At 41.0% G+C, this 13588-nt stretch overlaps 1 protein-coding gene across 2 annotated transcripts in view; it reads right to left on the reverse strand.

Moving 5' to 3' along the window:
- LOC126419065 (ankyrin-1) overlaps positions 1-13588 on the reverse strand; it is a 155726-nt gene that overhangs the window by 58387 nt on the left and 83751 nt on the right. For both annotated transcript variants that reach the window (XM_050086144.1, XM_050086143.1), the window contains exon 6: positions 8166-8433. In XM_050086144.1, coding sequence (XP_049942101.1) covers positions 8166-8433 — 268 coding nt within the window. The remainder of the gene's footprint in view (positions 1-8165; positions 8434-13588) is intronic.

Here is a 13588-nt window from a genome sequence, read left to right on the forward strand (position 1 = left end):
GAGACAGGGTTGTAGCCTGTCCCCGATGTTATTCAATTTGTATATTGAGCAAGCAGTAAAGGAAACAAAAGAGAAATTCGGAGTAGGAATTAAAATCCATGGAGAAGAAATATAAACTTTGAGGTTCGCCAATGACATTGTAACTTTGTCAGAGACAGCAAAGGACTTGGAAGAGCATTTGAACGGAATGGACAGTGTCTTGAAAGGAGGGTATAAGATGAACATCAACAAAAGCAAAACAAGGATAATGGAATGTAGTCGAATGACGTCGGGTGATGCTGAGGGAATTAGATTAGGAAATGAGACACTTAAAAGTGGTAAAGGAATTTTGCTATTTGGGGAGCAAATAACTGATGATGGTCGAAGTAGAGAGGATACAAAATGTAGACCAGCAATGGCAAGGAAAGCGTTTCTGAAGAAGAGAAATTTGTTAACTTCGAGTATAGATTTAAGTGTCAGGAACTCGTTTCTGAAAGTATTTGTATGGAGTGTAGCCATGTATGGAAGTGAAACATGGACGATAAATAGTTTGGACAAGAAGAGAATAGAAGCTTTTGAAATGTGGTGCTACAGAAGAATGCTGAAGATTAGATGGGTAGATCACATAACTAATGAGGAAGTATTGAATAGGATTGGGGAGAAGAGAAGTTTGTGGCACAACTTGACCAGAAGAAGGGATCGGTTGGTAGGACATGTTCTGAGGCATCAAGGGATCACCAATTTAGTATTGGAGGGCAGCGTGGAGGGTAAAAATCGTAGGGGGAGACCAAGAGATGAATACACTAAGCAGATTCAGAAGGATGTAGGTTGCAGTAGGTACTGGGAGATGAAAAAGCTTGCACAGGATAGAGTAGCATGGAGAGCTGCATCAAACCAGTCTCAGGACTGAAGACAACAACAACAACAGTTTTCCCACAGCTCTAGAGTGCCATCAAGCACTGCAAATGATGGGGGTGGGAGCGAAATTTGCAGCACAGGTGGTCGAGTGGCAGGTGCCCTGGTTCGGATCAGCTCTACATTCTACCGGATCTGCTCCTGCCATAGTTTTGTTGCAACTGCATCTGTTCCTGCTGTTGTTACTGCAGCACTATTTGATTCTGCCAAAGCTACATAAAGTTGTGATTCATTGCTACGAGCTATTTTGCATGTGATAATCAACCTTGTCATCACTTTTGTAACACACAACCTAGGTTGGGAATGCCACTAGACAGTTTCAGAGAAAACCAGTAAGTGGCCGAAAAGAACCGAGTGGACAACAGTAAATAAAATAAAAATTTGAAAGGACATATGGAGAGCAATTCAAAAATGAAGCCACAAACAGTCAACAGTGTACAAACAAACCTGAATGGCAAACTGACAAAAATAACCAAGAATGTGTCATGGGGTGTGAATAGTAACATCGGCGACTGGAAAGTTTTAGATACATTAAGACCACTGGCAGAGGAATGCGCACTCACTTTCGTCACTGCCTTAGTCATCAGAGGGTCTTGCCAAATCACGTTGTATTAAGATGCCCATGGTTCAGCCACGAAACTGTACAACTGGTGCATTCATCTCAACATCAGTGACCAAATCTGGCAACAGTACTAAATCAACAATTGGTGCACAGACTTCAGATGACACTGAACATAAATAAATGTAATTTAATGTGTATAAATAGGTAAGGAGATCCACAATTAGTTGATTATCCTATTGTGGATATATTATTGGGAACAGTAACTACTGTAAAATACCTCAGAGTAACCATTCAGAGAAACCCAAGGTGGAATGACTGCATAAAACAAATATCGTGAAATGATCATGACAAGAAAATAAGAGAAATTGGATGTCACATGAAGCTTTACCAACCGTCTTCCTTCCCACATTCCATTTGTGAATGGAACAGAAAAGGCGGGAAATAACAGTGCTACCAGAAGCTCCCCTCACCACATGCCTAAGGTGACTTCGAGAGTACAGCAGTAGATGTAGATACATGAGTATTAAGCCCTGAATGACACCATGCAAAGTTTCCTTGATGAATTTCATATACTCACTTGTAAAGCAGCCATAATCATAGGGTGGGACCCACTATTTCCCTGGGACCAATTGGCAGTGCAGTGGTGGTTGGGGGACTCACCCCACATTTAAAGCATTCTTCTTCTTACATCACTAACTGAGTGATACAAAGGGCAATGAGTTAACAAGGAGGAAGGATTCCACTCATGATATACCCACCCACCCACACTCCACACTCCCCAAATATCCTCCAGATTGTTTTCAGATTGCATTATTATGTTTGCTGAATGTAACTGGACACACATGGACCGAACATGTCATGCTTGTGTACAAAATCAAGAAGCTCCAGTCTAGTGTTTTGCCCTATGGCCTATGTCACATCACTTAGGGCAGACAGTAAAGTGAACCATTTCAGGGAACAATGTGATTGTTGCTAGAACCTGTGCTCTTAAATTTTCCTTATGTGGCACAGATGTCTACAAAAGCAAAATATGTCATCATCAGTGTCCTCGTGACTATTTTCACAATCGACAAACCTCCTCACATTATTATTAAATACAATGGTCCCAGTTTAATTCTTCTACATTTCAGCTGTTTTGATAACAAAATGGAATCACATACCGTATCACTCATACCCATGACACTCACTCCTATTTCAAAATAGTAGACAATGAGCTGCATTTCTTTGAACTTTTTCAGTGTCCGCTGTCTATCCTGTCTGGTAAAGATCCCATACCATGCAGACATATTCCTGAAGAGAACAGATAATCACAGTATAGGCAGCCTTTTTAGGAGATATGTTGCATCTTCTAAGTGTTCTGCCAAAATAACTCTGTCTCTATTTTGCCTTACCCACATCATTTTCTACATAATGATTTCAATTTAAGTTGTTCATAATTGTAACCTGAGATATTTATCTGAATAACAACCTTTAAATTTGAGTGATTACTCATATAACCAAAATATATCACCACCACCCCCCCTTTTTCTGGGATAGGGGGCTGTACTCATGTGTATGTGGAGGACCTCATATTTCTTACTGTTCAGGGTTATCATTTTTTTATTGGTCAAGGTCAATAGCTATAAGGGGCATTCAATAAATAATGCATCATGTTTCTTTTTCCTTGGCAAATTTTGGTTAAGAAATTCTGAATTTGCTGTGGGACATCATGGAATATTCCAGCTTCAGTCCCTATAGTTTCATGAAGTTCCAAAACGTGTTGGTGCCATACAAGACCTTCAAATTGGCATCTGCAATGGGGTGTGTCCCAAGCAGAGAGTTGCATTGAGTTTCTTTTGACAGGAAACCATAGCATCACAGATATTTATAGGTGCTTGCATAATGTCTACTGAGACTTGGCAGTAAACAAAAGAATGGTGAGTCACTGGTTGAGGTGTCTATCATCATCACAACGAGGTCGAGCAAACCTGTCAGATCTCCCACGTGCCGGCAGGCTGTACAAAGCTGTGATTCCTACAGCACTACCTTCAGAAAACTGAAGAAATGACTTCGCAGTATTCATCACCATAAAAATGTAAATGATCTTCCATTTCTCCATGAGAATGTGCGCCTCAGACATGTCTGTGCACCTGAGAGATGCTCACAAAACTTTACTGCACTTTACTTCCTCATCTACTCTACAATCCGTATCTCGCATCTTCAGACTTCCATCTGTTTGGCCCAATGAAGGTTGTACTCCATGTGAAGCAGTGCGCAGATGGTTGGGAGGTTATCAATGCAGCAAGACATTGGCTCCAATGTCGACCAGTAGAATGACAGCATGCAGTCGTACAAGCCCTCCCAGTAAGGTGGCGTAAGGCTGTCAGACAGAACAGACATTGTGTTGAAAAATAAGCTTGTGTAGCCAAAAGAGGATTAAGATGGTGCACGGGAATTCCGAATAAAACCAACCAGCTTTCAGAAAAAATGTGTTCCATTACTTATTAAACATGCCTCATACTTTTAGCACTATACAGATATCTTGTCTAAATCATTTTGCAATTTGTTTTGATCTTCTGATGACTTTAATAGATGGCAAACAAAAGCATCATCTTCAAACAATCTAAGAGGACTGCTCAGATTGTCTCCTATATCCAACATTAAGAACAGCAGAGGGCCTATAATTCTTACTTGAGGAACATGAGGTATCACTTCTGTTTCACTACATGACTTTTCATTCTTTCCATCTCTTATGTTTTTCTATTAAGTAAAATAACCACTTTTTAAAAAAAATTTTATCTTTTTTCATTAATGTTTCCTTGGGGAACACCAAACATCACTTCTGTTTCACTAAATAACCAATTTTTTCACTGAATTTCATCTTTTTTCATTATGTTTACCTAGCAATATGTAGTGCCTACTTGAAAATCTCAAGTTATTGTTCAGACCAAATTTCACTGGAATTTATTGTTCAGGTTCTTATTTCAAGTGGTTTGATACCATTTGTGTGAGCAATTTTCAGTAGGGACTGTTAAGTTACAATTAACTGAAGTTACACACAAAAGTACCATTAGTTAGTACTTATATTTGAGAATGACAACTTATACTAACCCACTTGAAAGTTAAGCATCTCAGTTTTCGTGTATAGTATTTTATATTACCAAAAACTAATTGCCTCTCATAATAATTAAACTTTAAGCTCCCAAGCAGTACCATTTTCCATCACAGATTACGTTAAAATCACTGTTAGATTCGAATTTTAACTACTTACTATTGCCACCTTAATTTTTCTGTATCATCGGACATACAGCATTGATTAATAATTTTACCCATTTTGCTTTTCAATATGGCACTCATTCATAAAAATGAGAGGAATCATAACACAGATGACATATAGTGTTGATATATTTTTATAAATCTGTAGGCAGCAATATTTTCTGTAGTCCAAAATTCTACATCTACATCTACATTGATACTCCGCAAGCCACCCAACGGTGAGTGGCGGAGGGCACTTTACGTGCCACTGTCATTACCTCCCTTTCCTGTTCCAGTCGCGTATGGTTCGCGGGAAGAACGACTGTCTGAAAGCCTCCGTGCGTGCTCTAATCTCTCTAATTTTACATTCGTGATCTCCTCGGGAGGTATAAGTAGGGGGAAGCAATATATTCGATACCTCATCCAGAAACGCACCCTCTCGAAACCTGGCGAGCAAGCTACACCGCGATGCAGAGCGCCTCTCTTGCAGAGTCTGCCACTTGAGTTTATTAAACATCTCCGTAACGCTATCACAGTTACCAAATAACCCGGTGACCAAACGCGCCGCTCTTCTTTGGATCTTCTCTATCTCCTCCGTCAACCCGACCTGGTACGGATCCCACACTGATGAGCAATACTCAAGTATAGGTCGAACGAGTGTTTTGTAAGCCACCTCCTTTGTTGATGGACTACATTTTCTAAGCACTCTCCCAATGAATCTCAACCTGGTACCCGCCTTACCAACAATTAATTTTATATGATCATTCCACTTCAAATCGTTCCGCACGCATACTCCCAGGTATTTTACAGACGTAACTGCTACCAGTGTTTGTTCCGCTATCATATAATCATACAATAAAGGATCCTTCTTTCTATGTATTCGCAATACATTACATTTGTCTATGTTAAGGGTCAGTTGCCACTCCCTGGACCAAGTGCCTATCCGCTGCAGATCTTCCTGCATTTCGCTACAATTTTCTAATGCTGCAACTTCTCTGTATACTACAACATCATCCGCGAAAAGCCGCATGGAACTTCCGACACTATCTACTAAGTCATTTATATATATTGTGAAAAGCAATGGTCCCATAACACTCCCCTGTGGCACGCCAGAGGTTACTTTAACGTCTGTAGACGTCTCTCCATTGATAATAACATGCTGTGTTCTGTTTGCTAAAAACTCTTCAATCCAGCCACACAGCTGGTCTGATATTCCGTAGGCTCTTACTTTGTTTATCAGGCGACAGTGCGGAACTGTATCGAACGCCTTCCGGAAGCCAAGAAAAATAGCATCTACCTGGGAGCCTGTATCTAATATTTTCTGGGTCTCATGAACAAATAAGGCGAGTTGAGTCTCACACGATCGCTGTTTCCGGAATCCATGTTGATTCCTACATAGTAGATTCTGGGTTTCCAGAAATGACATGATACGCGAGCAAAAAACATGTTCTAAAATTCTACAAGAGATCGACGTAAGAGATATAGGTCTATAGTTTTGCGCATCTGCTCGACGACCCTTCTGGAAGACTGGGACTATCTGTGCTCTTTTCCAATCATTTGGAACCCTCCGTTCCTCTAGAGACTTGCGGTACACGGCTGTTAGAAGGGGGGCAAGTTCTTTCGCGTACTCTGTGTAGAATCGAATTGGTATCCCGTCAGGTCCAGTGGACTTTCCTCTATTGAGTGATTCCAGTTGCTTTTCTATTCCTTGGACACTTATTTCGATGTCAGCCATTTTTTCATTTGTGTGAGGATTTAGAGAAGGAACTGCAGTGCGGTCTTCCTCCGTGAAACAGCTTTGGAAAAAGGTGTTTAGTATTTCAGCTTTACGCGTGTCATCCTCTGTTTCAATGCCATCATCATCCCGTAGTGTCTGGATATGCTGTTTCGAGCCACTTACTGATTTAACGTAAGACCAGAACTTCCTAGGATTTTCTGTCAAGTCGGTACATAGAATTTTACTTTCGAATTCAATGAACGCTTCACGCATAGCCCTCCTTACGCTAACTTTGACATCGTTTAGCTTCTGTTTGTCTGAGAGGTTTTGGCTGCGTTTAAACTTCGAGTGGAGCTCTCTTTGCTTTCGCAGTAGTTTCCTAACTTTGTTGTTGTACCACGGTGGGTTTTTCCCGTCCCTCACATTTTTACTCGGCACGTACCTGTCTAAAACGAATTTTACGATTGCCTTGAACTTTTTCCATAAACACTCAACATTGTCAGTGTCGGAACAGAAATTTTCGTTTTGATCTGTTAGGTAGTCTGAAATCTGCCTTCTATTACTCTTGCTAAACTGATTCTACTGATTCTTTCAGGTCATCGTAGTAAATGAGTGAACTTCGCAAGGAATAATATACAAGTTAATGTCAACTAAACATATGGTGTCATGTATATTTTTGAACACCACAGTTCACACTTGGGTGAACTTTAAGCTTCAAGGCAACGGAAAAGAGGTGCTACCGAGGAGAGGCTATGAATTACAAGCCATTAACATCACAGACAGAGATGACACTTCACACGCACCCAAGATAATTAGAAGCTGCTTGTGGAGAAGAGTGTCAAAAGTCTTATGGAAACCTATCAATATGGAATCAACTTGAGAACGCTGTTAACAGTACTCATTACTTCATGTGAAACCAAAAGCCATTTATGTTTCACAAGAAAAATATATTCTGAATCTGTGCTGGTTATGTGTCAACAGGAACAAAGTGTATGTTCCAAAATCATATTGCAAATCAGTTTCAATAACATGGGTCTACAATTCAGCAGCTTACTTCTATTTCTTTTCTGGTGTATTGATGTGATCTGTGCAAATTTTTCAGATATGGATCTTTCCTCCATTGAGCTGTCGTATATTACTGCTCAAAATGAACCTACTTCATCAGTATATTCTGAAAGGATGACTTGCCTTTATTAAGTGACAAATTTCTTCACTACACAGCGGGTATCTATTAAAAAAATCTTTATTGTTGGCAGCCACTTTTTATTCTAATTCTGGAATATTTATTGCATCTTATATAGTGAACGAATTTATGAAAACTGTGTTACATAACTCTGCCCACAGGTATAGTCCAGAGTACATACAATTGCAGGTTTCTCCTTCACTGACTGTACACAAGTTTAGTTCACTCCACTCTCTGTGGAGACAGGTTGTTGTTCATTTTGGTCCATTTGGTCTGTAGCAGACACAATAACCACTAAATTTAAAAACTGAAAACATTAATCATTCATACTTTTCCATGCACAACACGTTTCTGGAGAATGTAGGGCCAGATAGATGCCCATTTGCTTGTTTTTCAGTAATATTAACATAAAATGTCGGAGTGTTTAAAAAAATAAAGTGGCACAATACGCAAGAGGCAGAGTATCAGTAACATTCTTCAGTAGAGAATAATATGGAGTTAGTACCAATCAAGCCCAAGCAATAATGAGCATAACAATCAATCAAATGCTAGAAAAACTGCTAATATCTGCTTACCAAGTGCAATACATCCCACTTGTTCCAAGGCTGATTATCATGGTCATAGCCATACCGTGCCTCCTCAAGGGCATATCGCACGATCAGACCATGTAAAGGAGTGTTGCCTAAGGAGTCTGGCTCATTAATCAGCTCCCGTAATCCATGATCCAGCAGCAGCTTACATGTTTGCAAGGTATCTTCTGCTGATTTACGTCCAATGAGGAACACAATATGTAAGACTGTCATCTGCTGCGTTGCTGTCCTCACTCGAGTCTCTGCGCCACAGCTGTAACAGGAAACCCATTTTAACATCAGACTTGGAGAATACTGTTGTCACCCACACTGATTCATCCACTTGTCTAAAGTCTCATTTTTATATACACTGCGTGATCAAAAGTATCTGGACATTTGACTGAAAATGACTTACAAGTTCGTGGCATCCTCCATCAGTAATGCTGGAATTCAGTATGGTGTTGGCCCACCCTTAGCCTTGATTACAGCTTCCACTCTTGCAGGAATACGTTCAATCAGGTGCTGGAAGGTTTCTTGGGGAATGGCAGCCCATGCTTCACGGAGTGCTGCACTGAGAAGAGATATCAATGTCGGTCGATGAGGCCTGGTACGAAGTTGGTGTTCCGAAAAGTTCCAAAAGTATTCTATAGGATTCAGGTCAGTCCATTACAGCAACGTTACTGTCATGTAACCACTCTGCCACAGTCTGTGCATTATGAACAGGTGCTCGATCATGTTGAAAGATGCAATTGCCATCCCCAAATTGCTCTTCAACAATGGGAAGTAAGAATGTCCTTAAAACATCAATGTAGACCTGTGCTGTGGTAGTGCCATGCAAAACGAGGGGTGCAAGCCCCCTCCACGAAAAAAACGGACACACCATAACCCCACCGCCTATGAATTTTACTGTTGGTACTACACACGCTTGCAGATGACATACACCAGGCATTTGCCATACCCACACCTTGCTATCAGATCGCCACATTGTATACTGTGATTTGTCACTCCACACAACGTTTTTCCACTGTGCAAGCATCCAATGTTTATGCTCCTTACACCAAGCAAGGTGTCATTTGGCATTTATGGGCGTGATATGAGGCTTATGAGCAGCCGCCCACCCATGAAATCCAAGTTTTCTCACCTCCCGCCTAACTGTCATAGTACTTGCAGTGGATCCCAATGCAGCTTGGAATTCCTGTGTGATGGTCTGGACGGATGCCTGCCTATGACACATTGCAACCCCCTTCAACTGTCGGCGGACTCTGTCAGTCAACAGACGAGGTCAGCCTGTATGTTTTTGTGCTGTACGTGTCCTTTCACCTTTCCACTTCACTATCACATTGGAAACAGTGGACCTACAGATGTTTAGTAGGAGTGTGGAGATCTCACATGCAGACGTATGACGCAAGTGACACCCATCACCTGACCACGTTCGAAGTCCGTGAGTTCCGGGGAGTGCCCCATTCTGCTCTCTCATGATGTCTAATGACTACTGAGATCGCTGATTTGGAGTACCTGGCAGTAGGTGGCAGCACAATGCGCCTGATATGAGAAACGTATGTTTTTGGGGGTGTCCAAATACTTTTGATTACATAGTGTAGATATCTTAATATTTTAACTTTTATATAAATATGGTATGAAGATAGACTACCCATCAACAACACTAATCAGGCATTGAGCAGTAAACAGGTGCACACAAAGTAGTAAAGATTTGTGCTGAGTTGTCAAATGCTCAATGTTAGTCAAAGGGCGGGGGCAGGGCATGGGGGCTGGGGATGGGGTGGGGGCAGGGACAGGGACAGGGACAGGGACAGGGACAGTGGATGGGGGAGGTGGCGGGGGTTGGGGGAGTTGGAATGGCATTGATGTGTGGTGGAGGCAGGGGTGGAGCTGGCACTGGGGTGGGGGGTAGAGGCAGGGGTGGGGGTTGGGGGTGGTATTGGAGGGAGGTAGAGACAGGGTGGGGGCTGGGGTTGGGGTAGGAGGCAGAGGCAGAGGCAGAGGCAGGGGCAGGGGTAGGGGGATGGACGGGTGTTAGGGCTAAGGGTGTAAAGGCAGGGGTGTAGGGGGTACGTATATAGGCATGTAGGGATGTAGTGCTGTAGGTAGGCAATTTTAGACCTATTTATAAGCCAGCAGTGTTTGCTAAAGTAATTGAAAAGGTCGTGTATCTAAAAATAATTGATCATTTCATTCCATATAACTTGCTGTCAAATGTACATTTTGGTTTTAGAAATGGTTTAACAACTGAAATTGCCATATTATCTTTTCTCTGTAAGGTACTGGATAGACTAAACAACAGGTTTCAAATGGTAGGCATCTTTTTCGATTTTAGCTAAGGTGTTTGGTAGTTTTATCACAAAATATTGCTATAGACGTAGGGCCATTGTGGAACACAGGCAGTACCCAGCAATTGGTTCACCATTTACTTCAAGAAGAGACAGCAAAAGGTAATTCTTCATGGTACTGAGAATGGCTATGATATGGGGTCCAAGTGGGCATGGTTACATGGGAGAAGGAGGGAGGGAAGGGTCCCCCCAAAGATCTCTGCTGGGGCCACTTCTTTTCCTTATTTACATAAATGATATTCCTTCTATACTGAAGATCCAAAGAAACTGGTACACCAGCCTAATATCACATAGAGCCCCCATGCGCAAGCAGAAGTGCCGCAACAGGACGTGGCATGGACTCGACTAATGTCTGACGTAGTGCTGGAGGGAATTGACACCATGAATCCTGCAGGGCTGTCTGTAAATCTGTAAGAGTACAAGGGGGTGGGATCTTTTCTGAACAGTACATTGCAAGGCATCCCAGATATGCTCAATAATGGTCATGTCTGGCGAGTTTGGTGGCCAGCGGAAGTGTTTAAATTCAGAAGAGTGTTCATGGAGCCACACTGTAGCAATTCTGGATGTGTGGTGTGTTGCATTGTCCCACTGGAATTGCCCAAGTCTGTTGGCAAGCACAATGTGCATGAATGGATGCAGGTGATCACACAGGATACTTATGTACTTGTCATCTGTCAAAGTCATATCTAGACATATGAGGGGCCCCATATCACTCCAACTGAATCACACACCATTACAGAGCCTCCAACAGCTTGACAGTCTGCTGCTAACGTTCAGGGTCCATGGATTCAAGAGGTTGTTTCTATACCCACACACGTTCAAGCGTTCAATACAATTTGAAATGAGACTTATCCGACCAAGATACATATTTCCAGTCATTAACAGTCTAATATCAGCATTGAAAGGCCTAGGTGAGGCATGAAGCTTTGTGTTGTGCAGTCATCAAGGGTACATGAGTCAGCCTTCGGCTCCAAAAGCCCATATCGATGTTTCTTTGAATGGTTCGCATGCTAACATCTGCAGCAATTTGCGGAAAGGTTGCACTTCTGTCAAGTTGAACAATTCTCTTCAGTTGTTGTTGGTCTCATTCTTTCAGGATCTTTTTCCGGCCACAGTGATGTCGGAGATTTGGTGGTTTACCGGATACTTGATATTCACAATACACTCGTGAAATAGTTGTATGGGAAAAGCCCCACTTTGTCGCTACCTTGGAGATGCTGTGTCCTTCGCTTGTCTGCCAATTATAACATGATGTTCAAACTTGCTTAAATCTTGATAACCAGCCACTACGCAGCAGTAACCAATCTAACAAACGTGCCAGACCCTTGTTGTCTTATATAGCCATTGCCAACTGCAGTGCCATATTCTGCTGTTTACATGTTTCTGTATTTGAATATGCATACCTATACCAGTTTCTTTGGTGCTTCAGTGTAGTATTACTAGTGATTCTAAAATATTTCTGTTTGCTGATGACACTAGCTTGGTAGTAAAGGATGTTGTGTGCAACAATGGCACTGTTTCAAATAGTGCAGTTCAGCACATAATTTCATGGCTTGTACAAAATAAAGTAACGCTAAATCACAATAACACTCAGTTTTTACAGTTTCTAACACAAAATTCAACAAAACTTGACATTCTATTTACATAATGGGCATATGATTAGTGAGAACGGACACACCAAATTTCCAGGTATGCAGATAGATAGTAAACTGTCATGAAAGCCCTTGTTCAGGATCTACTTCAAAGACTTTATGCTGCCATTTTTACTATTAGAACAGTAACTACAGTTAGTGATAGTCTGATACCAAAATTAGTCTACTTTGATTATTTGCTTATGACATTTGGTACTATATTTTGACTTAACTCTTCTTACTCTCAGAGGATATTGCAGAAAGGTGTGCAGTTCTCTGCTGTATCCATTTTCAGTAAGCTGCCACAACAATTCAAAACCTTAGCAGAAATCGAAGTGCTTTCTAATCTAAACTGAAGAGTATCCTCACGGGTCACTCCTTCTATTTTATTGAGGAGTCCCTTGAAAAAATTAAGCTAATTACTATGTTACTTTGTTGATTGTCTTTATATATACTTATAGCTTGTCATTTTTTAGGATTCATAAACTTTTTTTGTTTGTTGTAGCTTTTCTGTTGCGATTTCACGTACTGACGTATTCCATTCACCCTGGAGATTTGTTCCTCAATTTTGGTCCTATGGAACTAGATGTGTAAAATTGAAAAAAATAAAGAAATAAAATGATATGAGAGCTTTGTTGAACACCCTAATACACACAGCCAGGACATCATCAGACAATGACCACCTTGACTCCATCAAGTGACATCTGATGACAGAATTAATAAGAAACTATATTTGTCAATGACATGAAGTACACTCCACCTTGGAAATCGACAGATAACAACATTCACACAAGAAAGGAGGACGAACATATAGCATCACTTCTACTCTGTGGTGCAATGACAAGTAAGCTAAATAGGTAGGTAGATACATAAGAATGAAGGACCTTAAACATCAAGATATCAGACCTGTATTCTGACCACATGAAAAAATTAAAGAAATGTTGACCTGTAAAAGATAATCTTGGCCTAAAAGTTCCAAGGATTCATAATATTCAGCATGAGTGGAAGCAGTTATGTGTAGCTGATTGTATAGATCTGTGCTGAACACCAACATAACCGTAAGTATAAAAATTTTAAAAAATATGTAGTTGCTACACATTGTTTGGTCAGTAAACACAAGACTATGTTCAAACAAATAAGGATTATGGCCCATATCAAAAACTACTGAGATACTGTGAACAGGGAAGCCACTGAATTTAGACTATGTGACAACAACCTTACCAGACACTTCAGTTATACAACTACCAAGGCATGGAAGCTGGTACATGACAAATAAACATGACAGAGTAATTAATTGACTAGTTTACCATTTTATATGAGTGGCACCATTGCAAATTGTGCCTGTCAAATGTAAACTTTGTGTTGGGAAGGTGCCACCACAGCATTTGCCATTCCTGTAACATCATGATGACATAAGCTACCCAGTCACATGCTGTCTTCTTGTCTCACC

Source organism: Schistocerca serialis, chromosome 9, assembly GCF_023864345.2.
Source record: "Schistocerca serialis cubense isolate TAMUIC-IGC-003099 chromosome 9, iqSchSeri2.2, whole genome shotgun sequence".
NCBI classification, from domain to species: domain Eukaryota; kingdom Metazoa; phylum Arthropoda; class Insecta; order Orthoptera; family Acrididae; genus Schistocerca; species Schistocerca serialis.